This window comes from Solanum stenotomum, chromosome 3 (genome assembly GCF_019186545.1).
Source record: "Solanum stenotomum isolate F172 chromosome 3, ASM1918654v1, whole genome shotgun sequence".
NCBI lineage: Eukaryota > Viridiplantae > Streptophyta > Magnoliopsida > Solanales > Solanaceae > Solanum > Solanum stenotomum.
Genome location: NC_064284.1, coordinates 66,767,936 through 66,795,141, shown reverse-complemented (window position 1 = coordinate 66,795,141; position 27,206 = coordinate 66,767,936). Strand labels below are relative to the sequence as shown.

The 27,206-nt window shown below is 32.2% G+C and overlaps 3 protein-coding genes across 3 annotated transcripts; 2 read left to right on the top strand and 1 right to left on the bottom strand.

The window, feature by feature from the left end:
• Nucleotides 1–2,767: 2,767 nt before the first annotated feature.
• LOC125859914 (acid phosphatase 1-like) lies at nucleotides 2,768–6,154 on the top strand. The gene is made up of 3 exons (XM_049539771.1): nucleotides 2,768–3,412; nucleotides 3,648–3,857; nucleotides 5,893–6,154. Exons 1-3 carry the CDS (start codon nucleotides 3,009–3,011, stop codon nucleotides 6,068–6,070), a joined length of 792 nt encoding a protein of 263 aa, XP_049395728.1. The 5' UTR covers nucleotides 2,768–3,008; the 3' UTR covers nucleotides 6,071–6,154.
• Nucleotides 6,155–13,988: 7,834 nt separating this feature from the next.
• On the top strand, nucleotides 13,989–17,066 carry LOC125859911 (putative kinase-like protein TMKL1). Its single transcript, XM_049539764.1, has 2 exons — nucleotides 13,989–14,845; nucleotides 15,705–17,066. The coding sequence occupies exons 1-2, from the start codon at nucleotides 14,359–14,361 to the stop codon at nucleotides 16,295–16,297; spliced, it is 1,080 nt and encodes a 359-aa protein (XP_049395721.1). The 5' UTR covers nucleotides 13,989–14,358; the 3' UTR covers nucleotides 16,298–17,066.
• A 2,050-nt stretch (nucleotides 17,067–19,116) lies between these two features.
• Nucleotides 19,117–26,774, bottom strand: LOC125859906 (U-box domain-containing protein 35-like). The gene is made up of 10 exons (XM_049539758.1): nucleotides 26,588–26,774; nucleotides 25,660–25,877; nucleotides 24,458–24,579; nucleotides 24,266–24,387; nucleotides 23,373–23,563; nucleotides 21,451–21,776; nucleotides 21,157–21,258; nucleotides 20,638–21,066; nucleotides 19,722–20,471; nucleotides 19,117–19,574 (listed from the first exon to the last, which is right to left on the bottom strand). Exons 2-10 carry the CDS (start codon nucleotides 25,853–25,855, stop codon nucleotides 19,398–19,400), a joined length of 2,415 nt encoding a protein of 804 aa, XP_049395715.1. The 5' UTR covers nucleotides 25,856–25,877; nucleotides 26,588–26,774; the 3' UTR covers nucleotides 19,117–19,397.
• Nucleotides 26,775–27,206: the final 432 nt, after the last annotated feature.

The following is a 27,206-nucleotide window of genomic DNA, read 5'->3' as shown; positions in this document are numbered from 1 at the left end:
TCTAGTGTTTTAGAGGTGTTACAGAATATCCGGTCTTATTGGCCGAAACCATTCCCTTCCTTGGGGAGCTGCTTGAAGATGTTGAGCTTCCTGTCAAGTCAATTCTCAAGGAGATGGAATCGATGAGTGGTGAAAGCTTACGGCAATATCTCTGAGCTTAATTGTGAAAATCTATAGAAGCCTCTTCCTCAAGGGTGTGTAGCGCAGGAATTTTGCCTTCTGACGAACTTGTTGTTTTGAAAGGTAATGAGCACCTTGCAGCATTCTGCCTTTCCTAGCCCTCTATACGGAGATATCAGGGCACATATACAACATTTGGCAGGACCGGACACTCATTGTGGGATGATACCATGTTTTCCCTACTTAAGAGTTGTGCACAGAGCTCGGAAATCTGAGAGTATTGGCGATAGTTTTGTAGCTGAATATTTAGGACCTTTGTAGCATAGAAAGAATAGCCTCTTGTTGAGATGTATATACATGGTGTGGCCTTACCTCTTTTTGTCCATGTAGATGGGAGGCAATTTTGTTGAAAAGGAAAGAGAAACGAGTATACTGCTGTTGTCAACAGTTTAAAAGTATTTTTCTAAGCTCTCACAGTAGGAGAAGTCGTTATTGTTTTGCTACCCCAAAGTTGTCGCCTTTTATGTTTGAACCATAATTTGATGTTAAGTTAAATGAATGACTACAAATTCTCATTATATATTTACTGTTTTTGATGTTGCTACCTCTTGTGTATTCACAATCTCTACGTTCTACCAAATTAATAATTCATAAATGAGAAGGGTGTTGTTACTAATTAACCTTTTTAATACACTCTGGATATGTTTATCCATCAGTAACAAAGATTAATAATGTAGGAATATTTGTGGAACGTTATAGTATTTGTACTTTTAAAAAGAATTGATTCAAGGGTAAAATAATTTTTTTAAAATTAATTCTATCTTTATTTGTAAATTGACAAGTAACATTGGGATGGAAGGCTTAACATTTTTTTAATTACATTTTTCATTCATTTTTACTTGTTCAATATTGTTTTGAAGAGCAATTAATAGAAGCATTCGTTTAATATAATAAACTCAATGTTTTAAAATTACTCAATTTGTCTAGATTTACTTGTTAAATTTTGACTTGCTATATTTATCAAAGGAAATAATATTCACTCTGCTCCAACTTATATGACTTACTTTTCTTTTTTGTCATTTTAAAAAAAATGACACATTTCTTCATTTGGTAAGAATTTAGCTTTAAAATGTCTATGTTACCCTCAATGAAGTGATTTATAGTCACACAAACAACTTGACTAATTATTGTGTGACTATAAATCACTTAAAGTATCATTCTTAGCAGAAAGCATCCTTCAAGTATTTAAAAGTGAACAATTTCCATCCTTCTTTTTTAATTTATCAGAAAACTAACAGATCCCACAAAAATCAAGTCATTCCTTCCTAATTATTGTTCTTAGATACGCCAAAAATATTGTCGAGAACTTTTTTGGTAATTGAGTTTAGTATTATGCAAAATCTTAATTTAAATGTTTTTTCATTTATTTTTCATGTAATTTGATATTTAAAATATTATTAGTTGAAATATGTTTCTTCTCAATTGAATATGCTAGAAGCGCCGTTTGTTGGAGACTTCCGCTTCTAATAATGTAGAAAGAACTCAAATGCGAGACATAATCAATATTTTGATCACTTCACTATCAGATTGGCCCAAAAAATTATTGATCTAAATACAGTTTGGCTATGAAAAAGGTAAAGATAATTAAGCTTCAGCTTCTTTCTGTTACTAAATGAGAAAAAGAGCAGATCATGTACCCTCACACCTTCCAAACATTTTTTTATTTTCGTAGGCAATAATTTTTAAGATTTTAAATATTTTTTATAGGAACTTCTTATAACAAGTAATGAAATTATGTAGGAAAACTTTTGTTGATAGTCACGTGAACTACTCATGTTTTTGTAGGTTCCCTTAGTTTTTTGACGATATCTAACAGAAGGATGAAAATTACTCACTTTTAAATACCTGAAAGATGTTTTCTGCTAAAAATTATACTTTAAGGATGTAACTTAAGTTTGAGGTATAATTGAAGGATGTTTTTGGCCAAAAACTTTATTTTCTGGCATAAGTTTTAGAAATCTTTTTTTCTTAAATTTCGTGTCAAATCAAACATAAGTCATAAATTGGGAGATAGTGAGTAATAAATATAGTGAGTTTACTATTTTATCCTTATTAATTGATATTTCATTTGTCCCTAATTACATGTCCACTTTTGAATTGACACACTTATTAAGAAAACAATGATTGATATAGTGAGTTTACCATTTTACCTCTATTAATAATGAAGTGGATAAATTAAAATTTTAAAATTTTCAAGAAGCTCTATATTTTTCAAAGTAATTAATTAAGGATATAATAGTTATAATTTTTTTTGTCCTTTCTTAATTTATTAAAATGAATAAATAAAAAATGAAAATTGGACAAATAATTAGAAACAAAGGGACAATATAGTAGAGTTTTTTTTATTCTTTCTTGCTTTGTCAAAAATGAGAAATAAATATAGAAATCAAATTAAAATGAGTAAATTCGAAGATGATTTGAGGACTCCCTCTGTTTTGGAAAAGAAAAAGAGTAGAATTATAGGCAACATAAGAATGAGCGCGCCGAATCCAACAGAATGAAGCAATGTGATTGGCCCCGCCAACACTCACGTCTCCTGTGCCTTGTGACATATTCTCTGCATTATTCTCCATTGACTCCATTACTTTCTTCCTTCCTCTTCTCTCATTTTCTCTCTATCTTCTTCCCTTTTCTCCATCTGCATCGAAAATCGCAGCTCAACTATTATCTACATATTTCATTTTACTTTCTCAAAGGGAAAAAGAAAAGCAAAGAATCTCTGCAAAAACCCGAAACCCCATCAAGCATCTCTTCCTATTCCTTCTTTTTATCTCTTTAAGAACAACCCCTTAATCCTATAGGGAGGATTTTGTCTTGCAGAACTTTAAATGAGAATTTTGGGAATTTCCATTTTCTTGATTCTGTTTACTTTTGCTTTTGCAAATGAAGATTTGAATACCCATGTGGTTGATAGGCCATTGATTGTTGAGTTTTTTGAAAATAATGAACCCCATTTGAAGAGAACGCTTCATTTAGAGTGTACAAGTTGGAGGTTTGCTGTGGAGGCTAATAATTTAAGCCCATGGAAGATAATTCCACAGGAATGTGCTGATTATGTGAGACAGTATATTACTGGTGGGGCTTATAAGATGGAGATTGATAGAGTTTCCAGTGAAGCTGGAGCCTTTGCTGAAAGCATGAAATTGGGGGAAGATGGAAAAGATGTCTGGATTTTTGATGTTGATGAGACTTTGCTTTCCAATCTTCCTTATTATTCCCAACATGGTTATGGGTACGAGTCTCATTAATATTTCCATGTTTGGGCTCACCTCGACTAATTAAACACCTGGTTCAATCCACAAACACAAATGTTGAATTGGGTTGTCTTTTTACCATCAGAAATGGAACTTTGTTTATTATACTTGAAGTTATATTTCAGTTTTTTTGAGCATTGTTCAATGTGTTCTTGTATGCTACTGATCATTTTTGTTGATTTTCTGATAAGGTATTTTGGGGGTTATTTGTAGGTCGGAGGTTTTTGATAGTGTGGAATTCGATAAATGGGTTGAGAAGGGAGTGGCACCAGCAATTGGATCAAGTTTGAAGCTTTATCAAGATGTTATGAGGCTAGGATTCAAAGTTTTCTTGTTGACTGGGCGTAGCGAAAGACACAGAATTGTTACAGTGGAGAATTTGATGAATGCTGGGTTTCAGGATTGGGACAAACTCATATTGAGGTGAGTTATAAGTTATAACTGCTTCAGATTTTATATCAATGGAAATGAGTTATGAAATTTTGAAAATGGAAAATTAGCTATGAAATGAGTCATTTATAACTTGAAATTTTGAAAATGGAATTAACTATGAGATATGAGACATTAAGACTGAATTTTGAATCTTCCCCGTTGGCATGGTATATGGTCTGTTTTGGTAATGCTTCCCATCTAGGTCATAGCCAATCGATGTCTCAATCCCAAAATAGTTAAAGATCAATTGGATGAATGATCTGCATCTATTCGGTTCCATTTGATTCTTTTTAGTTTTGTATGGGAAATCAGAGATACTTCAAAATTAGAACCCTTATTTAAGTGGTGATCTTTCTAACTTAGGAAGAATCAAACAGTTTCTCCTTAGGAATAAATTTAGTTAGAGGGAAGTTTGATGAGTACTTCATCATTTACTCAAAACAGTAGTTGCTTTTGCATTATTGCTATGCTTAGTTGGTCTTAAGTTATTGCTTTGCATATATTATACTCTCTGATCTTAATCCGGGGATTGGAGTTGAAATTTATTTGTCAGTAAAATTTTATCCAAGAATTCGACATGGCAATAATTTTCCAGGAACTTGATTAACTTTACTTGGTCTATAGAAGGTAGCTTTAAAGGCATGTTGAGGAACCAAAACTCCTGAAAGTAACAATTATAGGTCTAATAATTCCTACTTTGGAAAAATATCCACATGACAAACCCCCCCCCCCCCACCCCCCCACATATGTAGCCTTACCTAGATGATATAGAGGTGCTAAGATTATAAGAGTTCACGTTCAAATTGCACCAATATTCCATTTCCATCTTAAATGTCAGTATTCTCCATACTTGGTAAACTAAAGAATGCCATTTATTTTCTAGTTGGTGATATTAATATTTGATATATCTCCTTTGTCAAGGACAGCAAAATATGTCTTTCGCTTGACCAAAATGAAAACAGAAATAGATAACTCCAGAACTCAAGAAGAAATAGGAACAATTCTAGTGATAATAATCCATAGAGGGTAAGGTTTTAAACAAATAAAATCAGATAGTTTTAGAGCTTGAGTAGCATGTGCAGAAGACCTTTGCTTCTTGATACACCTAAATCATTGCTGTTAGTGTGTCTCTCTTTCCATCTCTCTCTGCATATGGAAATTCTTTTCCAGGTAGAAGTATTTGAGTATAAAAGTATTAGGGTCAAGTATTTAAAGGAGTTAAAAGTAATCTGCATGAGGCCCTTTAAGGGAGTAAGAAGTGGAGTATTTGCCATATAATGTAATGACAGTTATCAACTAGATAGGCAAATCCATCAGAATGGTTATTGGAAGGAATATGATGAAATAAAGCCAGAAAAAGTAGAAAAGTAAAAAAAACTCTTATTCATTCTATAGTTCTGAGATCTTTTGATATCTGCAACTAGTCCCCATGACTTCAAAACGGAAAAGAGACTCCAGATTTCTCAATCAAATTGCATATTATTCATCTAGGTGAACCTATAGCAAATATATTTAGTTTTGTGTTTTAATTGACAAGTTTACCATATCGCATACTACTTCATTGACAATCTGCAGATTGCAAAGGGGCAGGGCGGTGGCGAAGCAAGGCAGAGAAAAACTCAACTTACTCTAACAGAACTAGGACAGTCAACTCCAACTGTCCTTAGACCTTATAGATAGGCGAAAGTCACCCCCTCTCCTTAGAGTCAAGTGGCTTTCACTCCTTCAAATCCATTTCTGAAAATTTTAAATGGGGCAGTGCAGGTGGCATGTCATCTAGTCCATTTGTAATTTTCTTAATCAAATTTATTACTCCTAGTAGTTTATTGTTATCCCTCAGGTTTGTGCCGTAATACAAGAAATATTTCTACCAGTTTTTTGGGCTTCACTTTACTATCTCACCTCTAAAATTCTACTGGTTTTGTTTTTCGCTTGTTGATTAGTTATATAAGAAGCTTCCCTTACCTATATTTGTTAATGTAGGGTGACAACATGTTAAAATTCTGGATTAATGTTTGTTATACAGGGGATCAGAGGATCATGGCAAATCAGCCACAATTTATAAATCAGAGAAAAGGAATGAGATGGTAGAAGAGGGGTTGATAATAGTGGGCAACTCTGGAGATCAGTGGAGTGATCTGTTAGGCTCCTCCGCATCGATTCGTTCTTTCAAGCTTCCTAACCCAATGTACTACATTCCTTGACATCCCCAATATATTTTCTGCTGCAAATAATGGAAACATACTTCTTTGAACAAGAAAATCCATGAATTAACTAATGTAACCATGTCATAATTGGTGTAGTTGTGCACAATCCACATCTCTCTCTGATTGCTTTATACTTCTACTAACACATATAGATTGACAATAACAAAATATAACTTCCTCTACTGTGAAAATTGATCCTTTTTAATAAAGAAGAAGTGAACTGAGAGAGCCAAACCTGTGCTGCCCAACAACTACCTTAACCCCTAATGGGAAATGGAACTAAATTGTGCCATTAAATTTTTTGCTATGGTATTTACTCCCTTCGTTTCAATTTGGTTGTCTGGTGTTTGACAAGTAAGCAGAAATTATTGTCTGGAAAACGTTTTGTATAATCTAGACAAACACCTATATGAGAGTAAAGATAAAGGGTAGGAATATGGGGGCGGGGATAAAGGTGGGGTGTGTTGGACACACAAAAGTGACAATTAATGTGAAATGCTATTTATTGAATTTGTTTTCCTACTTTCATTACACAAGTCATTTTTACTCATATGTAAGAAACTTATTTACCTTAAAAAAAATATTTTTTTCAACCAAATATGAACAAAATTTGAAAACTATTTTCCGTATTACAAAACACATCGCAAGAGTTGGTTAGATATTATTTATTGAAATTAATTAGTGTGGCAATAGGTTTATTCGTCTGGTACGTAGTGAACAAACATTGATCATATATGTCCTTTGTTTGTGCTTTCATATTCACTACCATCTTCAAATTATTTAAGGTTCGTTTGATAGGATGCATTAAAAAATTAATTTATGTATTAATTATGATATTATTCAATTTTTTATTCGATAAAATATATAATGTATGTATTAGTTATACATCTTATTTAATAATATGGGGTGTATAATTAATACACTACAAATTATGATATTAGTAATATATAATGGTAATTAATACATGAATTAATACGGTTAAAGATATGACTATTTAATACACCAAATAAGATGAAAAAATATTTCAGTATAACTAATCAATATTATTAAAAAAACTCTATTCAGTACTATTCTTATATATTCTCACAAATAACCGTTTAAAATTTCTCCCATATTTCTTAATTAATTCTTTTGTGCTGCCCAATGAAGGAATCTCCGAGTTTATTTTTCAAGTTGAGGGTATCAATATCATGCCTCTTGAGAAAAAGTAAAGCTAATATAAGCTCTTAAAATTCTATTTGAGAAAGTCTTATTATTAATTATTATAATCCTTATGTACTAAACATCAAAGAAGCGTCAAACAGTTGACACTCAATTACATTACATTAATTGAATGTCGGTGTCTTTGAGTAAGGATTAAGTCAGCACCAAAAAAATAATACTAATTTATCGATGCTCAAATTTTGTGATATAGTTGTGAAACTGTTTCATCTTTAATTAGAGGTTTTCGATTTGAACTTTGGATACAAAGAAAATTTTATTGAGAGCGTCATCCCCAAATGAATCCAATAGTACACAATTCAAATTTCGTCGAGACTCCAATATAAATTTCGAACACGGAGGAAAAAAAAAAGTCAGCAACCCAAAATTCTTTGAAGTCAGAGCTCAGCTCTGTTTACATTTTAATTTCAACGCTACCTAACCCATCATTTTCTCTACTATTTTTTTATCACTCTACTTCTCCAGCCAATGCACTTCATCATTATTGGTTTATTGCCAAACAATTTAATAGTAAATTACAGAGGGTAAAGAGTCAGATATATACTCGACTTTATTACTACTATTTAGATATTATTAGTTATAAAANCTTAATCTGTGTGCCATTTCTAAAGTGGACAACTAAAAAGGGACGGAGGGAGTAGTAAATTACAGAGGGTAAAGAGTCAAATATATACTCGACTTTATTACTACTATTTAGATATTATTAGTTATAAAAATGGTTTATACGTATTTTTACTATTACATATCTAACGTAAGTGAAAAAGATTAATTTTAAAATTTTATTTTAAAAAATAAAATCCATGTAAGTATATTTGATCTTTTGCAAAGTTAAGGCCTTTAAGGGTACATTTGATCCTTCTCAGTTCTCACATATGAGATTATTTTTCTTGCCTTCTTTAGTTTAACGAATAATTTGAGTTTATTATGTTGGTAATCAGATTTATTTTTCACTCTTCTTCTTATGAAAATTATTATAGATGTACCAATTTTTCTTTTGCAGATACAAAAATAAAAAAATTACAATATAACCACAAAAAAATAATCTTAAATTTTTCTTGCTCTTTTTTTATTTTTGCATTCACACTTTTTTCTTTTTATTTCTCATATTTTCACACTTAAAATAAAATATAAAACTCTAATATTAAAAATATGCTTCAATAATATTCATATGAATTTTCTACAAGAACTAAATTGTGTTTTAGTATGAGTATTTAAAGAAGAACAAAAGAAAATAGTCATCGCAACTCATTGTCCTTCTACTTGCTCCAACATTTGACTTTATTTTTATTCTCATTAACACTAATTATTCCAACATAAACACATCCATAATAATAATAAAAAAAGTTACGCTATTTATAAACTTAAATTTGTTTTCTATTTTTTTCTTTTTAATTATCTTATTCAAAAATCAAATGATCCCTGAGTTCAACAATATCTCACAATAAATGTTTGTAGCATAAGCAATTATCTAGCTAGGTCAACGACATTTGCTTCCTGCTTTAAATCTAACCATAGATATATTTATTAGCCGTTTAATCATGAATGAAAATGGAAATATTTAAAAAATATTTTAAATAAGTAATTATTTATTAAATCCGCTCATTTATTTCAATTTCAAAATTCAAATTTGAAAAATACATTAAGGAGTTCTTTTTAAGTTTTTTCCTCACATAGCTATAACTCTTGTTTTCATATTTTTAAATACAAATGACAAACTCTTAATAATCCTTTTTCAACTTGGCTAGTAGCTAGTACTTGTTTTTTTAAAATAAATAAATAAATATAAACCCATTCTTGTTCAAGTTTGATTTATATTTCCTAACAAACTCATCCTAAATCAAAATAATGTTACTTAATTAATTACTTTGATCACATTACTAATTAGTCCTCTACTGCATCCACCAAACTAATGTAGAAGTCTCTCAACAGTATGGTTCCAAATTTGGCAGGACCAGAAAAGTTGCCCAAAAAAATAAAAGTTGTAAGCTATTGGAAATAAAATAATCATCAACTCTAAAACTTTTTTGTAAGTTAATTGTTACTAACTTCTAAGACGAAAATTATATCCCTTTTTTCTCATGCTAGATGGTTGTGTTTTTTCTAATAATGTCTTAAATTTAATGCACTTTTAAGTCGTTAATTAATTAAGTACGTTTGTAATAAAAAACTTTTATACGTGAAAACAACAGTGTCACCATGCACAATAAATTAATTAATTACAAAAATCTTTAAGGGAAAGAATAATTATTTCACTTTTTTTTTCTGAGTTGAATTCCGAATAATATATTTGATCATAAAATTTTAAAATTCAACTTCAAAATTTTCAAGAATTTGAAAAATAATAAAAACATGTTTCCATTTTTGTCACTCCAATTTACTCACAAAAAATAAAAAAAATAAAAACTTCAATTTGTAAATATCACTTTTTCACTTTAAATTTTTAATTTATTTTTTTCGATGAAACATGACGAAACGTCCACCAGAAAGAGATTAGGTGCACCTTTCCTACGACGTGCGGGGCCGGGTATTAATAACTTGAGAGACCAATCCAACCAAATTGATTATCGATCAAAAAACAGCTGTACATTATTAAGGTTCAATGAGGTCGTTGTTGCAATTCATGATTTGTAATTGTAGGAGTAATTCAAGTAGTACTATCAAAGGTTTGATTAGGAGCTCAAATTCGAATCTTGAAAATAAATTTATTTTAAGTAAAAACTGTTTTACTTTAAAAGGAAATTTTTAACCGTATTCAAATTAATTAAAGCTTGAAACGAGTGTCAAATATCAAATGAAAAAATAAATTGTAGGAATAATACACAGGGGTAAAATAAAAGAATTAGGCACTATAAAGTGTTAGATAGAAATATTTGCCTATTAAATAACCACGAAATGTTATAATTCTTACGTATAATTTCTGAATTTATACCGAAATAATTTGCGAGATCAAAAATTCTCGAACAACAAACAACCCGTTCAGGCTTTTGGGTTTGCAATCATCCTCACGTGGTAGGATGGGGCCAAATCCTCTTGATTATGCTAGAAAAAGAGAATTACCAAAAAAGAAAAAAAAAACAAGATTAATAGTGGGGACAGTAACATATGATTATGAATAATAATTAAGACAAGGAACTACCACCAAATTTTAAATGAAAAAATTGACAAGTCAAATGTAGCATTCTTTCTCATAAATAACATCAAAATACATTGATATAAGGAAAATTGAGAAACTAAGACCTTGAAAGAGAAGGTGAAGATGTCACAAATCTTTAATATTTTCAATTACATATTTTGTAACACATTTAAAATTACTAGATCATTTAGTTTTTTTTCTACTTACAAGTTGATTATATATCCATTGTCCAATGCAATCAAGAGTGACAACGTGGGTTATCAACTTATCATAATCATGAAAGTTCAAGGTTACCAGAAAATATTAGGTGATTCATATATATCTAAATCTTAGTGTATAAAATTATTCGATGTTTATTGTATTATAGGTATCATATGAAATAATCAAGATATAACAAATGAATACTAATGCTATTTATATTTATTGAATTCAACTGAACTTGAATTTAGTATTTCAACAAATATTTAAATTCGTTTACTGAGTTTCTAAAAAATTTAATTATTAAATCTAAAACTATTTTGGAAACAATAGTCATGATTCTACTTCCACTTCTGAAAAGGCAATCTCAAAAAAAAAAATTAAAAAAAACTAGAAGTTATAGTGGCACTAAAAACATATGGTCAAAATTCAAAAATGAATAGGAAGTACCAAAAAAGTGAAAGAAGCAATAGGGAAGCATGCCACCTTGTTTCTTTGTCTCTTTGTAATGGCATTTTATACTAACCTTCTTTTTCTCCACTTTTCAAGAAACTTTTATACAACAGACAAATAATTATGTCACTCACTACATACTATCCAATATGTAAAATGGACCATATAACATCCTACTCCCTTTAATTTCCATTAGACTTCCATCACTTTTTTCCCTACAACGATGTATTGTTGAACTTCATCAAAAAATTACATTGTATATAAATTTAAAATTATCTTTAATATACACATAATAAATATTAAATTTTCTTGTTATATTTTATATTTTCTTATCGAGAATCCTATCTTTGTTGTAACGATAACTCGTTCCTCTTAGCTACATGTATATAATTTGTTTCTTTTGGTTTAGGTATATGTTGTTGGTTGGGATTTGTCACTTGTCAAGGAAATGGTCCAAAGAGGCAAAGGATACTTCGTGGAGTCCTCTTTCGTTTTAGAAGTGTTATTCCAATTTGTGGGGGTCTTTATTCCCAACGTGCAACCACCAACAAATGCTTTAGGTATTTTTCAACAAGAAAATTCCTTTAAAATATTACCCTCTTCTATATCTTAACCTTTTTCAAAGATAGGTTGAGTAACAAGTAGGTTGGGTGTTGGGGCCCGAGCTTGAGTCGAGTTCGAGTTAACTCTTTAATGTTTAGTTTTACGTAGTGTTACGCTAGTAAAAAAGTTAGATTTATAATAAGTTAGTTGATTAAGAGAAATGTAAGTATTATAGTAATTTAATTTGGTGGTTACATATTAGAGTCTGAATTAGAGCTTAAATTAAATGATGTTTACTTTATATTGAACAAAATAATCAATAATAAATTGTAAAATATTGAATTTATTTAATTTCTGAATTCTTTAATTTAAAATATTAATTGATTTTGCACCATCCATAAAATAGTATTAAGTAACGATGTCTATAAAGAGTTTAATTACATTAAATCAAGGAAAAATGGTCAAAAATGCCCTTAAACTATGTGAAAGGAATAAAAATGTCTTCCGTTTATAATTTGGCTCAAAAATGCCCTTACCGTCAATACTTTTGTCCAGAAATGCCCCTATAGTTACAAAATGGGTCAAAATGCCCTTTTCCGAATAAATATATATTTTTTTCTTTTTAAACACACATCTTCTTCCTAATAAAATATTATTAAAGAACACTATTCTTGTTTTCTTTCTTCTAAAATTACTTTAACCAAATAAAAATGTCGGAAATATTTTTTTTCTTCTTAATCTCATTTTATCAATTTAAATAGAATAACTTCATGTACCCTTTCGACAAATATTATATGTCATATATATAAGATCATAGTATATCCATCATTAATTTATATTTATATAACAATAAAAAATAATGATAATAAAATTAGAAATATTTTCATTTTTTATTTTCTTTGAATTGAAGTAAGATAAACATTTGCTAATTTTTAAAAAACATTATTAGAAAAAGAAATGCTTTAAAATAAAAGGGAAAAAAAGACAAATTTACCCCGAACTATCGTAAATGGTATGTAGATACCTCCGTCATACTTTTGGAACATTGACGCCCCTGCCCTCCAAAAACTAGAGCATATATGCCCTTCACTCTAACGAAAGACTAAACAGGGACACGTGACACAATCTTATCCATTGATCCAATATTTAATAAATGTCGGGTTGGTGGATAAGATTATGACACGTTTATGTCCTTTAGTTTAAAGGGTATATATGCTCTAGTTTTTGGACGGCAGAGACACCAATGTCCCAAAAATATGACAGGGGTATCTATATACCATTTATGATAGTTCGAGGGTATATTTGTCCTTTTTTCCAAAAGAAAATAATAATATATTTATTTGAAAAATGAGTATTTTTGACCCATTAAATAACAATAAGAGTATTTTTTTACCAATGCATTGACGGCAAGAGCATTTTTCGACCAAACTAAAAAGGGAGGACATTTTTCGTCCTTTCGCATAGTTTAAGAACATTTTTGAACCAAAATATTGACGGTAAAAACATTTTTTAGCCAAACTATAAACTGAAAGCATTTTTATTCCTTTCACATAGTTTAAGGACATTTTTACCCTTTTTCCTTAAATCAATTAAAGTACACAATTATAAATTACTAATTTTTAATAAATAATAATTATTGAATTGATGTTTTGCTAACTTAATTAAGATTAATGAATGATTTTTAAAGTAATCATTACATGACCAAAACGAGCCCCTTTTTCTCCTCTCTTCCATTTCTCCCTCTCTTTTTTATTTGACAGAGACAGAGAATATCACTCTATCAATAACAAGAAAAAAAATGTAACTTTAGCTAGTCAAGTTGACTCGAGCTAAATTTTGATCAAAACTGAATTGAGCTGGGTCGAACCCGGAGTCGGCTCTGCTCGTTGCACATGCATGTATATGTAATACTTCATATGTTTTATTGTGTGTCTTAGTTTAATCAGATATGAAGTATAAGAAAGTATAAAAAACTTTTAAATTTCACGATAATAAATTAAAGATATATATAAAATATACTCCCTCCGTCTCATTTTATATGTCATCCTTTTCTATAAATAGCTGGACCACAATACTTGTCATTTTATAAAATTTATGCATAAATTATCATATTTTGCCTATTATACCCTTGATGGAGTAGTTAATAAATTTTGAAAATGTATTCATCATTTATTATAAAGTTGACTTAAGAAATCATTAAATAAGAATAGAAAGGTAAAGTTACATCATTTCTTAATGCAAGTGCAAAGTAAAAATGTGACATATAAAATGGGACGGAGAGAATATTTTTTAAATTTTGTGCTTCTAAACCTAACACTATTTTGGTGAGGATGGAGGGAATGGGATGGAGAGGCAATTAATACATGAGATGAAATGAATTCCTTCCATATAAACGGCACATGCCACCATCTGTTCTCTCTTTCTCTTGCCAACTCCCCATCTCCCTCTCTCTAATCTTGACTTGTTCTCTCTCTCTCTCTCTCTCTCTCTCCTTTTCCCTCTCTCTGCGGCAACTTTCTTCACAAAGCCAAAGTCCTCTTCAAGATTTTGTTTTGCCACAATCTCCGCAAAAACCCCATTTCCCCTTTACACATTTCACTCCTTCCATTTCCATAAAAAATGATTGCATTTTCAAGACTTACCCTTTTCTAACCAGATCTTGAATCTTCCTTTTTTCCATTAAAATGTCATAAAGTTTCAATCTTTTTAACACCCAAGTGTCAGTTTTTTCAAGAAAATGGAACACAAGCATATGCTCATACTTATTATAGTACCATGTTCAGTAACTGCTTTAATTGTTTTGTTGTTAGTGATCTATTTATGTACAAGGAAAAGAGGGGAAATTGTTTCTAGGGATGTTGAAGCTAATTTTGAGGTAAAAGAAAGAGATGGGGTTGAAAAAGATTTGTTGATCAAGTTTCAAGATGGTGAAGATCTTACTGTGTATGAAATCTTGGATGCCCCTGGTGAAGTTATTGGGAAATCAAGTTATGGAACTTTATACAGGGCTAGTTTGCTGAGTATTGATAGACTTACATTGTTGAGGTTCTTGAGACCAGCTTGTACTGTCACAATGAAAGAAGTTGTGCCTGTAATGGAGCTTTTGGGGTCTTTAAGGCATCCTAATTTGGTGCCTTTGTGTGCATTTTATGCAGGGCAAAGAGGAGAGAAACTGATGGTACATCCTTTTTATCGTCATGGTACTTTAGCTCAATTGATTAGAGGTATGTGCTCTTGCTGTTTTTTTTAATATACAAGTATTAAAATTGTTCGTGTGGGATTATACTGGATATGTTATAAGTATTAGAATTGTGTTACCATAATTTTAAAACACAATGACTTGAGTGCTAACAAATCTTTAAGCCTATGGTGTGGTGTTTATTCAAAAAAGTTTGTCTTGGAAATAGAATAAGAAAAAACAAGAGTGGTCATTTTAATGATTTGTAGCATCTGGCAGGAGATGTTGATTTTCACAATAATTTTCTGTTTTCTTCTATTGGTTAGTAATACAAAATTTTCATGACAAAAAATGGGATCTTGATTTTGCCATTTGGTGCCTTGAAAAAAGTCTCATTCAATCATTTTCTCACAACTGTAAGGGACTTCAATAATTAGATATCTATATGCAGTTTGAATTTTTAGGTCCTTTGATTGTTCCCTTTTCTTTTTCACTTTTTTTTTGGTGACATCTCAACAACACTGTTTCTGAATCTGGAAAGCACAGATGAACTTTACTTTCTTCCATTTTTTTCGAATATTTTTTGATATTATATTTCTCCATATTTTGTGTTGAAAAAGTTTGTTTTCTGGATTTAAATGGATTTTGTTTTCTTCTGCTTATTTAAAAACCTACACATGTGCAGTGCTATAGTTTAACATATCTTACCTCAAATCTCAGTTAGTTTTCTTGTCAATTTAGAACCTAATAGTAGGTACTTTGTCAAAATTATAGTTTCATTAATAACTAATCCGTGTTAAGTTGAACCACTCTCAAGTCTAAAGTACACACATGTATTAGTTTTCAATATATGTCTCAAGTATACAAATGTATTTGTTTTAAGAACATTGTGTCTAATGATACAGACGGGAACGGTGAGGCTCATAAATGGCACATCATATGTAGGATCTCCATTGGCATTGCTCAAGGACTAGACTATCTTCACACAGACTTAGAAATTCCCATAATCCATGGAAATCTCAAGTCGAATAATATACTTTTGGATCGACACTTCAGGCCATATGTGTCCGATTTTGGATTGCATCTTCTCTTGAATCCAACTGCAGGCCAAGAAATGCTTGAAGCTTCAGCAGCTCAGGGGTATAAAGCCCCTGAATTGATCAAGATGAGAGAAGTTAGTGAAGAAACTGATATTTACAGCCTGGGGGTTATCTTGTTAGAGTTATTAACAGGGAAAGAAACATTCTACAGGAAACCAAATTTTGATAAGGATATTTATTTGCCTAATGCCATTCAAAGTGCGATTCTTGATCATAGAGTTGCGGATTTTTATCATCCACAAATTCTAGTTAGCCAAACTGATGATGGCCAAAGGGTGGTTAATGAAGATCATGTCTATGAATTCCTTCAGCTTGCTGTGGCTTGTTGTTCTCCCTCACCTGCTCTTAGGCCTAATATAAAGCAGGTCCTCAGCAAGCTTGAAGAAATTGGAAAGTAAAATGGACAATCTTTATGCTTCTGCTCGAAGCATGACGTGTTTCTGACTGACTTGATCAAATCGATCGATATCAACATACTTTAGGTCATGATAAGCATGCTGATACAACACACTGACTTTTTGTGAGGAAACTGTTTTTTGAGGACATGTCTCAACTCCCTAAGTGCAATCACAGCAAGAGAATGTGGTGAAGCTTATATCAATTGGCAAGAACAATGAAGTTGGTGTTCAGTTTTTTGGCAAAGCATAAGTTTTCACCTCAAGAATCAGAAGCAAGTTTCTGGATCCTGAAGATTAGCTTCCAATGTCATCCTCAAGATTCAAAAAAGTTCTATTTTGTGACTCACACAACTGACACTAGTCGAGTGAGACTCATTTTTGTTTCACAAAAAAATAAACCCAAAAGTATAAGATTTGAGTCTACTTTTTCGTGAGACAAAAAGAAGTCTCACACAACTAGTATCAGTGTTGTCATAAAGAAAGGGGTTGATGGATTAGGAAGTACACATCGCGATATGACCAAGATATATTTGTAAAATACAGTCAAAGATTAGAGAGTGACATTTAATTAATTTATCCTGTGATAGAAGATAACAAGCAGTGGACTTGCCTTAATTTCAGAGAAAATCTGGTGACAGTTGGAAGTTCCAAAGATATGATTACCAACAACCAGTTGTGAAGTGTTTTGTTGTTTTTGGTTAAAAGCTTAAACATTAGTTAGAAAGGACACACTGTTTCAGCAACAAGACAAAGAAGAGCCATTTCCCATTATTGAAATTATTGATCTGCCAGTTTTGTCATTGTGTGACAAAGTCTAACACCATAACATTTATAAGCTTACTACATATAGATTTGATTACTGTATTCTCCTTTCTCTTACGTATGCATTATATCAAGATGCTCTCTCTGTTTCCCAATGCACGTGCACATACTATCACACAAAAAAATATGTAAGATAATTTCTTCTCATATGCTTAAATTCTTTATTGATCGAGAGTGTATCGTAAGGGACAGGTAAGATATGAGTTGAATTAATCAAAAGAAAAGCGGAGACTTGCCATTTGCTAACATTGTGGTTGGCAGAGTGATAAAAAACAATCAAATTCAATAGAACAAGAAATTGAACTCATACATAAAATCCTTAATTATGAACTCAAAAGAGGTTCAATTGAAGAAATACATACAATGATTCTTCCTCGAAACTCCTTCAATGAAAGGTCGATTCCATCTCATGATTACTATCTTGTGAGTAATCATCACAATTCAAAGAGTTATCTAATACATATACAAGTCAACAAATTAGTTTGTGTGTGAAAATTGACTCGAATGCTATTGTTATAAACCAAATAAAAAAAAAAGACATCCCATGTAAAGGTTAGCTGGCTCTAGTTTGGTGTTTTGTGACGGGGAGAAACATTTTGACTAAACAGGTGTTAGTGTGTATTATAACCAACTCCATAAATATCTTCAAATTGCTTGTATGTCCCAATTATATATACATAAATGTTGTTTGGCTTTATCTTAAAATAAGTTGATTATAATCCCCACTTTTTCCTTAAGCACTTTTCAGGCCAAGCGGAAATGCATGCTTAATGCCCAAACCAAAGAATAAAGGAAACTTTTCCACTTACAAATTTACTTAAACTATTAAAAGAGAGGAGAATTATATAATACTTAATTACTTATTGAAGAAGGATTATTATTTTTAAAATGGCAAAAATGGAGATGTCCAATAAAGCACATTCAATGTAAACCCCACCATTCACCTGGCCATATTGCATAAGGCTCTTTTTCATGAACTTATCTCTTTATTTATTAATTAATATGTATATTTTCCCCATTACCTGAAAAGTTTAGATAGATTATGGATGCTAATCTACAAACCAAACAAGATAGTGGTGATCTGTTTTATTAAAAAAATAATTAAGGCCACTAATTAATTATGAAGTGAAGAAATATTATATATATATTGTCCATTGTTATATATAAGAGGATTTTGTTGAATAAAGTGTAGATATAGAGAAAACGACATATAATGAAAATCAGAACAAAATCATGTTTTGTATGTCTAATAAATCTTCGTATTGCTCAACTTGACGTTTGAAAAAAAAATATTTGTGCCTGACACAACTAACACTAATTTTTTCATACTCTTCTTATTATTTCTTCAAGCATGTTGTCGTTAGTGACAAATTTTACATTATGGAAAATTAACCGTAATCACAAATAAATTACGAAAAAGTTAATTTATTGGTAGAGTCTTTGTTAGTATAACTTTGCGTATTAACAGCGGCTTTCCTAAATGTCCTCTCTCTTGTTTAATTAACTTGAAAATGTCTTCTCTCTTGCTTGATTCTAATTGCCCCGTGTGAGTCATCTAACCTATCGTAAAAGCAGTATTTAATAAGATTGAAGTATTTAATTGGCCTTCAAAACATGTCATCTTCAACACTTGACGACCTCTGATTGGTCATTAATTTGATTGGGATCTGAGCCCACACATAACATTATTTTACTGGCTTTGGATTTGATTGATATGTTAATGTTATTGAAATAGGCTTGAACTTTATATGAAGTAAACCTTCAACTTGAAACTAACAAAAATAGACTTTTAGAGCCTGATTGGATTGACTTTTGGCTTATGACTTATAAGCCAAAAACCATAAGTTCGATTTTATAACTTATGACTTATTTTTGTCGAGGGAATCCCAATATCTCCCGTAGATATAGGAGGCCAAGTTGGTTCTTGTGGGATTAGAATTCCCAAATCTTTTTCCATAAAATGCCAAATCTTCATACAGATTGCAAAGATCACACTGTTTAATAATTTGACCATTGCAACTCAAGTGATGACAACAGGAGTTCAAGATTGATACATAGTCTCATATGCAACTTTCTTCCACAACTCTTCTCTTACTGTCACTCATTTTTATCCTACTAACATGTTATAGGACTGTTTACTCAATCTCACACTTACAGAGAAACATCCAAATCTATCAGCTGGTTCATTGTGTTAAGGTATATAAATTTGGTATGCTATGTTCAACTAGACTATAAGTCTAAAAAAATATCTATCCAAACAATCTAAATGTTTTCCAGCCTATCTTGATTTCCAGTCCAGAATCGCAGAAAGCAGTGCGTAATTTGGTAGAAGGTTCTTATGAGCTAATGGTAGGCTTGTCATTGGTGATATATCCTTCTCTTTTAGCCATGTTTCTATTGCATTCCTGTCATAAGTATACCCATCAGCTGCCACACAAGGGTCCTTCATTATATCCTGTGACAAGAACCAACCGTGCCTTAGAAATGAAGATGAGAAACTTGGTAGTACATAACAATTGATTCTTTGGTACTATTATGTGCCACATGAAACATGAATCATTATCAAGAATGTAAGAGTTATGGGAAGGAAATAATGGCATACCTTGAGTAAAGGACACAAATAGTAGTTAGGAGGAGGAGATTTGGTAGTCGAGGCAGAATCTCGAGTCTTATCAGCAAATTCTTTTAATTTCTCCAATGCAGGGAGAATTTCATCTTTCAAATCCGGTCTGTCTCTTCGACAAAGCTCTGTGCATTTAAGTGCTAGCATAGCTAGTTTCTTTGTCTCTTCTAATGGCCATTTACCAGCATCTGGATCTAGTACCTTAGTTAGATTATCCTTATCGATTGCTGTTTCAACAATGTGAGGAAGTCCCATTGCTGCTTTTGCTGTTAGCAACTGCAAGAGAACCATCCCAAACGCATAAATGTCAGATGTTGGAGAGATCAATCCAGTCCTTTGGTACTCAGGGTCTATGTAGCAAAGTGTTCCCACAGGACCTGTATCTTTGTAAATGGTGGATAAGGCAGCGTCAGAATTTATCATGGTTGAGAGGCCAACATCACCAATTTTACTGACAAAATTACGATCAAGCAATATGTTTGCAGGCTTTAGATCACGATGAATAACCGGATTTGGCTTGGAGTTGTGAAGGAAGGCAAGGGCAGAAGCCACTTCCCATGCAATTCGATATCTATCGAACCATGGAATTGGAGGTGTATCATGTTTCCTGAAAAGTCTCTCCTCCAAGCTACCATTCTCCATGAACTCATACACTAAGCAACCACGATCGGGGCACACACCAAGAAGGATTAGCAAATGTGGATGACTAATTTTGCTCAATATTTCCAGCTGAAACAACAAAAGAGCAGATTCTAAGAATTCTAGAATAGAGGAGACTAATATTGGTAGGTAACCTTGGTACAATGGTCTTTATGACCAGACAAAATATCACATTTTCTTTTAGATATCAAGCAAACTCATTTTGATCATTCTTTCGTTCATTAACTTGTCATACCTCTTGCTGATACTGCTTCGTAAGATGAGATCCCTCAGAGTGAAGAACTTTGACAGCCACTGTAGTATGATGCAAGCTGCACTTATAAACAGTTCCATATCCCCCCATACCAATTTTAAGATTTTCATCGAAAGAAGAGGTGGAAGATACGATTTCTTCCCAGGTGAATTCTTGGTACTGATGTGCCTTGCCTGTCAAGGCATTCTCAAGCTTGTCTTTTTCTTTTGCCTCACGTAAGACTAGTAGTTCTGCTTCTTTTCTTTGTGCTGCCTCTCTTTCAGCACACTCCTTCACATAATCAGCTTCCCTTTTTGCAGCTTCGTACTTCTCATTCTCTTTTAGTGCCAACTCTTTTACTTCCTCTTCCTTCAAACAAATTTCCCGAAGTTTAACATCTTCCTCCAACCGGCGCTTGTGCAGCTCATTTATCTGTTCGTGGCAGGTAGGTTTATGATCACAATACAATAGGAATTAGACATAAAAGGACAAAAAATGAAAGTCATTGTTGCCTAAGCATACCTTCCTAGAAGCGTCAATTACTTCAGTTTGTGCAACTGCATACATTCCTCGAGTATGTCTTAATTCAGTTCTTAGCTTCTCTAGCTCAAAATTGATGTCCGTCTGCATTAGAAGATTGAACGGTGTTAAAAGTCTAGGCTGTCCGCTAGATTGTTTTTGACAGATACAGAAATTAAAAGACAGGAAGCATGTCTGATGTAAGTAAAATGAAATCATGTCATCATCAGTTGATCAGAACTTTGAGCTATGCCTATTTGATAAGTAATGAATATCACAACCTGAGTCAGAATATACCTCATATCTCGACGATGAATCTGTCAGAGCCCCTGAAATTGAAGCTTGATCATCTGCTATAGTGTAGTTGTCTGTTACCAAGCTCCTAAAAGTAGAAGTAAGGTCATCTCCATCAGTAAGATATGTTCCTTGGGGACAAGACCTGACATCATCCTCGCCATCACCAAAATCAAGAGATAAGCTATTATGGTGGACTGATACATTTGAACATGCTCTTCTATGAGGAAAGTTCTGATTAATATGTGAAAGAGCTCGAAATCTTTGCATTGGCAGTGAAGGAGAACGGAAGTGACTGTATGAAGAACTTGAGTCTGGTTCTGACCTTTCTGAAAAGCAGAATACAGATAAATTGTTCAGTCCAAGAAATGATGAACTTACTCCCACATAGAAAATTCTCTCAAGAACATGGAATTTATCATTAGAAAATAACTAAATATGGAAACACTAAATCAATAGACAAGGCATAACAAAAGAAAGATGGAGTTTGAATGTGAAAAATTAATTGCTATGTAAGGCTTTGTTCCAAAGTATACTTCCATGCTACCTTGGTGCAAATAGCAAAGCAAAGTCCTACACGTAAGACGCAATGAACTACTCAAGAATCACCATAATGGAAGAGACATTGCAGGAGAGTGAATTAGATAGTGAACCTTCACCAATGTGCCTTTTATGAATAGACATACTCTTTAACGAAATGATGTGTTCTCAACTCATAGACATATGATAGAGAGATATTTTCTATTATGAATGGACAAATCTTTCACCAAAATGTTGTGTATTTTCAAGAATAGGCGTATTAAAATGAATCACATGATGATGAGAATGAATCAATGACAGTGGAATGACTACCTATTCTGTGAAGACATCTCAAGTGTTTTTTTCTATTAGAAGGCCCAAAATATTACCTTCTTATACCATGCCTAATTAATGTACTTTTAAGAACGAACTAAACTGCTTCCTTGTCTAGTGGAAGGTTTATTACAAAGACACTTCTTCAATCAAGATCCAGCACATGCTATCACAATCCTGGGACATGCTTTAATAGAGGTGCAGCATGGTATATTAACTAGTTGCTGTTGTAAATATTACGGAAAATACCTTCATCACGAACACTTGTACCGAATTCACCAAAGCTTGTAATTCACCAATAACTCTTATAGGAAATTCTCATAGCTTGAGGCGTGTTGAAAGGCACTGTCCTTAAGGATATTTCACCTGGTATGGGTGTATCCCCTAGGATTCAACAAGCTCTTCTATTATAAAACTAGGAACCAGAAACTAACAAAGATTTAAAGAACAAAACCCAGCACACCAATAGAATACAGGAGGAAAGATTTACTCTCAAAATGTATATTGTTTTATATCTTTTCTTCTTCTCCATAAGAACACAAGAGGAATATGTATATACCCAAAAATAGTCATCAACCAACGGTCAAAATAATTAAGAATTATAAAGGCTGTTTTATGAAGATTAAAGGCAAAAGATTGAAGACCAATTAGAAGGAAATAGACGTTGGCCAACTGCCATATTTAGGCCAAAATTAATAATGATTTATAAGACAATTAACTGGATATTAACACCCATTTAATATGATGAATATAGAAAATAATATGAACACTTCTTTTTGAGATACTAGAATCAGTTTTCCAACAGTTGCTACCATCCCGTTCATTTAGAGCCATCAAATACGACATCCAGACACTCAGTACTAATCAAAGTCTTCTCCATCTTAGATTAGGGGTGATGTTAATGTGAATTCATGTCATTTCTAAATCACAGGGTGCAAGAAATGGAGAAAAGAACTACATAAACCCCTTAAGAAGTAAAATGTTTCTCCAGCCGAAGGCAACAAGTTCAGCTAAGGTACGCAAAACAGGCCGACAGTTGTAGTATTTTGTTTGGTGAAACAGTTGGTTTTTACCTGTTAGTGAACTTGAAGTGTGAACTGTTGAACTGGTGATTGAGCAACTTGTGTAACTATCTCCAGCTGAACTGCTTCCATTTATCTCTGAATCAGAAGGACGTACAGATAACAATTTTCCTTTTGAAACAGCATAGATGGTACAAAAGCTTGGAGTACTGCCCGAGATTCTTGAGGATAAGCTTTGTCCCCTAAACATCAGATAAAAAGTTTGAACTTACAACGGAGAATGGCAATGATGCAAGAAAGTACCCTCTTCATATTATGTGTCTCGTATAATTTTGAATAGCTATATGATGTTGAATATTAGCTGCTTCATACTTGAGTATTGGATAATATGAACTTCTTGCAATCTTCTTTTAGTTTGACATTGTCCTAATTAATTATTGAAATTCTAAGAGTTCGTCCACATAGGAAAAAGGGTACTTGGATATTTTACCTGAGTTTTAGCAAATTAAAACGAAACAACCGTATGATCTAAGGAGATAAAATGTCAGGTTTGTTTCAGAGAGGGTATTTCACAGCTCATCAGAAGTGAATCCATATAAATTCCCCCTATTCTAGAATAATGTTTCTCTTGATATTACAATTTACAAATCAATGACCACAAGGATCTTTATAAAGCTGGCATGTATGTCAAATAAATAAGCTTTTTCGTCAATATTGGATGTCATCCCTCTCTTCTAGCTGCATTGTATCTTCTAAGATACCCACAGGTTGTTGCATTTCTCGAGTATCACAACTTTGAGGTGTGGCAATAAGGATTAATGACTACATATATGAGTTGAGGCAAATATATATACCTTGGTAATTATTGTAAAAAAATAAAGAGATTGCCACCTAGAGTGTCAGTAGTTCATCATTAAAATTTGTAACAGCATAAATCTTCTTACCTAGAAAATATGCTACGAGATGAAGCACCTATCACCAGCTTGATGATATTAAGCTTGGTGATCTCCTGTGCTATTGCGTTCACGATATCATCTGATTCAAGTTGTAAAACTTCTACTTGGACCTGCATATATTTTGGATGATCAGTGATTTAACTTCAGGAGATTTTCCACTTATCTGAGATATATATTTACCTTTCGATTAGTGCATAACATCTTGTAAGGAAGCAGATTTTCACTTGTTTGCCACTCCACATCCTTTCGGAAAGCAGCCACTACATCCTCCCGCACTTGTGAAATAGGTATAAAGCTTCCCACTAAAGAAAGGAAGGATTATAATTAAAGCAGTCATAGTCCTGACATATCATAGTCCCAAAACTTAATTCTTGTTTCCAGATTTTTGAATTAATGACAACTGATGTGTACAAAGAAAAATTGGCAGCTTTCTCAAGGAAATAGCATATGAACCATGTTAGATGGACTCATTCACATGACATATCCAGTAAGTGTGTATAAGCATCTTTGCAGTGATACGTGCAGCTTTATGATAATATTTAGTGTATTTTAGACTATTTGCAGAAAATACTTCATATATATTTGGCACGGGTACGTTAAGGCAAATGAAGGGCTCGTGTGACATAATATATGAGAAGGAAGGTTTAGCATCTTCAAGATTTTGTTAGATATTGTCTTTTCTAGTTTCCTCACTTTCCCTTCTCCTTGCCTTTTGTTTCTGAAGTTGAAGCTTATATCGTCACAAAGTTAAGAGTGCACGTAGATAAGAAAGGTTACATGTCATGCTCAAGCAAGAAAAGGCCTAAAGACCCCACCACCCAGAAAGAAAATCACATTGTTCCAGGATTTGGAAGCAAATTTATCAAGTGTAAAGGGTGTGCAACCAAAGTTCTTTCTTATTCTTCCTTTTTCCTTTTCTTCACTAAACCACAGCATCAGATATTTATGTATTACTCCCTCCGTTTCAATTTGTTTGTCTTAGTTTGACTTGCACGGAGTTTAAGAAGATCTTTGAACCTTGCAGTCTTAAGCTAAAGATATGTATAATATGGATGTTGAAATTAATGAGTTGTCAAAAAAATTAAGAAAGAGACCTTTTTTAAACAAAATAAAAAAGAAAGTAAGACGAACAAATTGAAACAGATGGAGTACATAATGTAAGATCAACTGTCATCATAGACTAAAGCACCAAACTAGAAGGATGTTCTATTCTCTGGCCTAACTTACACTCTAGTAGTTCATCAATTTAGTGAAGTCTATAATCATCTTACATTAATCACAATTACTAGCCTATGGAAGCCCTCTGCAAACAAATTTTCTACTCCAGAAAGCTTTCGAATAAGTAACAATTAAACACAACAGAGTGCAGATAAACAACTTACTGGGGGTTGGCACACCAGTTATGCGTGGACGGACATGTAACAGCTTGAAGCAAACCTTTCCTTCAGGAACAAATTTGTCCAAAGCCCACTTGACTACATATTTGCTCTTTTTCTTACCATTGATAGCTACAGCAATGGTTGAAGAGTTTAATAAAGGCAGAGCACTTAAGCCTTCCACTTTAATTTCTTCCATCATCTAACCACTTACTGTCAAGGCTCTATTACACAAAAGAGAAACTCATGTTTAGCACAAAGATATGTTTTTACAAAATTTGATATTTAGTAATCAGGAAAAATCATGATTATAAGTATTGTTTTCACTCCAACAAAAACATTGCAGAAACCAAGAAGTTGAAAGTTTCAAATAAATAGCAAGAATTCAATTTACCTAACCAATCAAGACAAGATATAAACACAGAAATTAACCCCAAAAAAAAAAAAACAGTATAAATTTCATCTCATTTGGTAAGCAATTTATAATCTTTAGACTAATTTATAAAGATGGAATTAAAATGATTCCAAAATTAGATGGGACTAGGCTGCTTATCCCAGGATTAAGCCTGAGATTGGTTGAAGGTATAAGTTTATATGCCAACTAATTGCGCCAACTCTTCACTTTTGATGCCACACCCGTTGAATTCTCTAAAAATATACTTTTTTTGGAGAATTTGACGCGCAACCACTGACATTTTTGAATAGTTCGAACAACATAGAACTAAACACCATATAAATTTTATCTCAAGACTTAATTTTGGAATATCTCACCATATCCCGCAAACGAAAAGAAACAATTCTGAATACCATTTGAAGTCATATATCATGTGCTTAGCTCAATCAACAGATACACAATTCTTGAAAATGGCTATGAATTTTTCTTCAAAGAAAACCAGAAAGGATTCATAATTCAGAAACTTAGAGAGAAAATTACCAATTCTTAGAGGCAGAAGAAGAAAGAGAGAGAGTCAAATGAAGATAATTTTGGTTAGTTAGGAATCAGAATGTATGAAAATAAATAATATTTAGTTGGTTTGAGTAATTAAAGGTATGAGAATTTATCAGAAGGGCTTAAGCATGCCACAAATCCATTTGCTCATACATTGCATCATAACTAGAATTTGTGTTTTTGTACAATAATGACACAATAATGACTACTTCTCACTTTAGTCAATCCTAGAGTAATCCAATTATTTTATTTCTAATTATTTTTTTATTTTTTAATCCAATTATTTTTATTTATAATTGCATAGTAGAAGATCAATTTTTGGCATCTTCTTCTGCTCTTGTCCACAAACAAAGGCTTTTCTCAACTAGATTTTAGGTGCATATGATCCGACTAATTTCTAACCAAAACAAACCTTCTTACCTTAAATGGTCACATCATTTGGTTTATCTATCAAAGGCTGCACTATCGAACTTAAACCTGTCTTCATCTAAATCGCATTAGGTAAGTCAAGCTAAATGAGTGACATTAAAAATATTTTGATAAGGAAAATTGATCTCTAGTCATCCTTATCTTGAATTTTATTTATTCAGTATTAACTTAGCAT

What these genes read in the sequence shown, in the direction of transcription:
- LOC125859914 (XM_049539771.1), top strand. Translation starts at nt 3,009, where the DNA reads ATGAGAATTTTGGGAATTTCCATTTTCTTGATTCTGTTTACTTTTGCT. An exon ending in TATTCCCAACATGGTTATGG is followed by an intron (nt 3,413 to 3,647) that starts GTACGAGTCTCA and finishes GGTTATTTGTAG; the next exon opens with GTCGGAGGTTTTTGATAGTG. An exon ending in TGGGACAAACTCATATTGAG is followed by an intron (nt 3,858 to 5,892) that starts GTGAGTTATAAG and finishes TTTGTTATACAG; the next exon opens with GGGATCAGAGGATCATGGCA.
- LOC125859911 (XM_049539764.1), top strand. Translation starts at nt 14,359, where the DNA reads ATGGAACACAAGCATATGCTCATACTTATTATAGTACCATGTTCAGTA. An exon ending in TTTAGCTCAATTGATTAGAG is followed by an intron (nt 14,846 to 15,704) that starts GTATGTGCTCTT and finishes CTAATGATACAG; the next exon opens with ACGGGAACGGTGAGGCTCAT.
- LOC125859906 (XM_049539758.1), bottom strand. Translation starts at nt 25,855, where the DNA reads ATGATGGAAGAAATTAAAGTGGAAGGCTTAAGTGCTCTGCCTTTATTA. An exon ending in TGTTATGCACTAATCGAAAG is followed by an intron (nt 24,388 to 24,457) that starts GTAAATATATAT and finishes AAATATATGCAG; the next exon opens with GTCCAAGTAGAAGTTTTACA. An exon ending in CGAAGCAGTATCAGCAAGAG is followed by an intron (nt 20,472 to 20,637) that starts GTATGACAAGTT and finishes TTGTTGTTTCAG; the next exon opens with CTGGAAATATTGAGCAAAAT.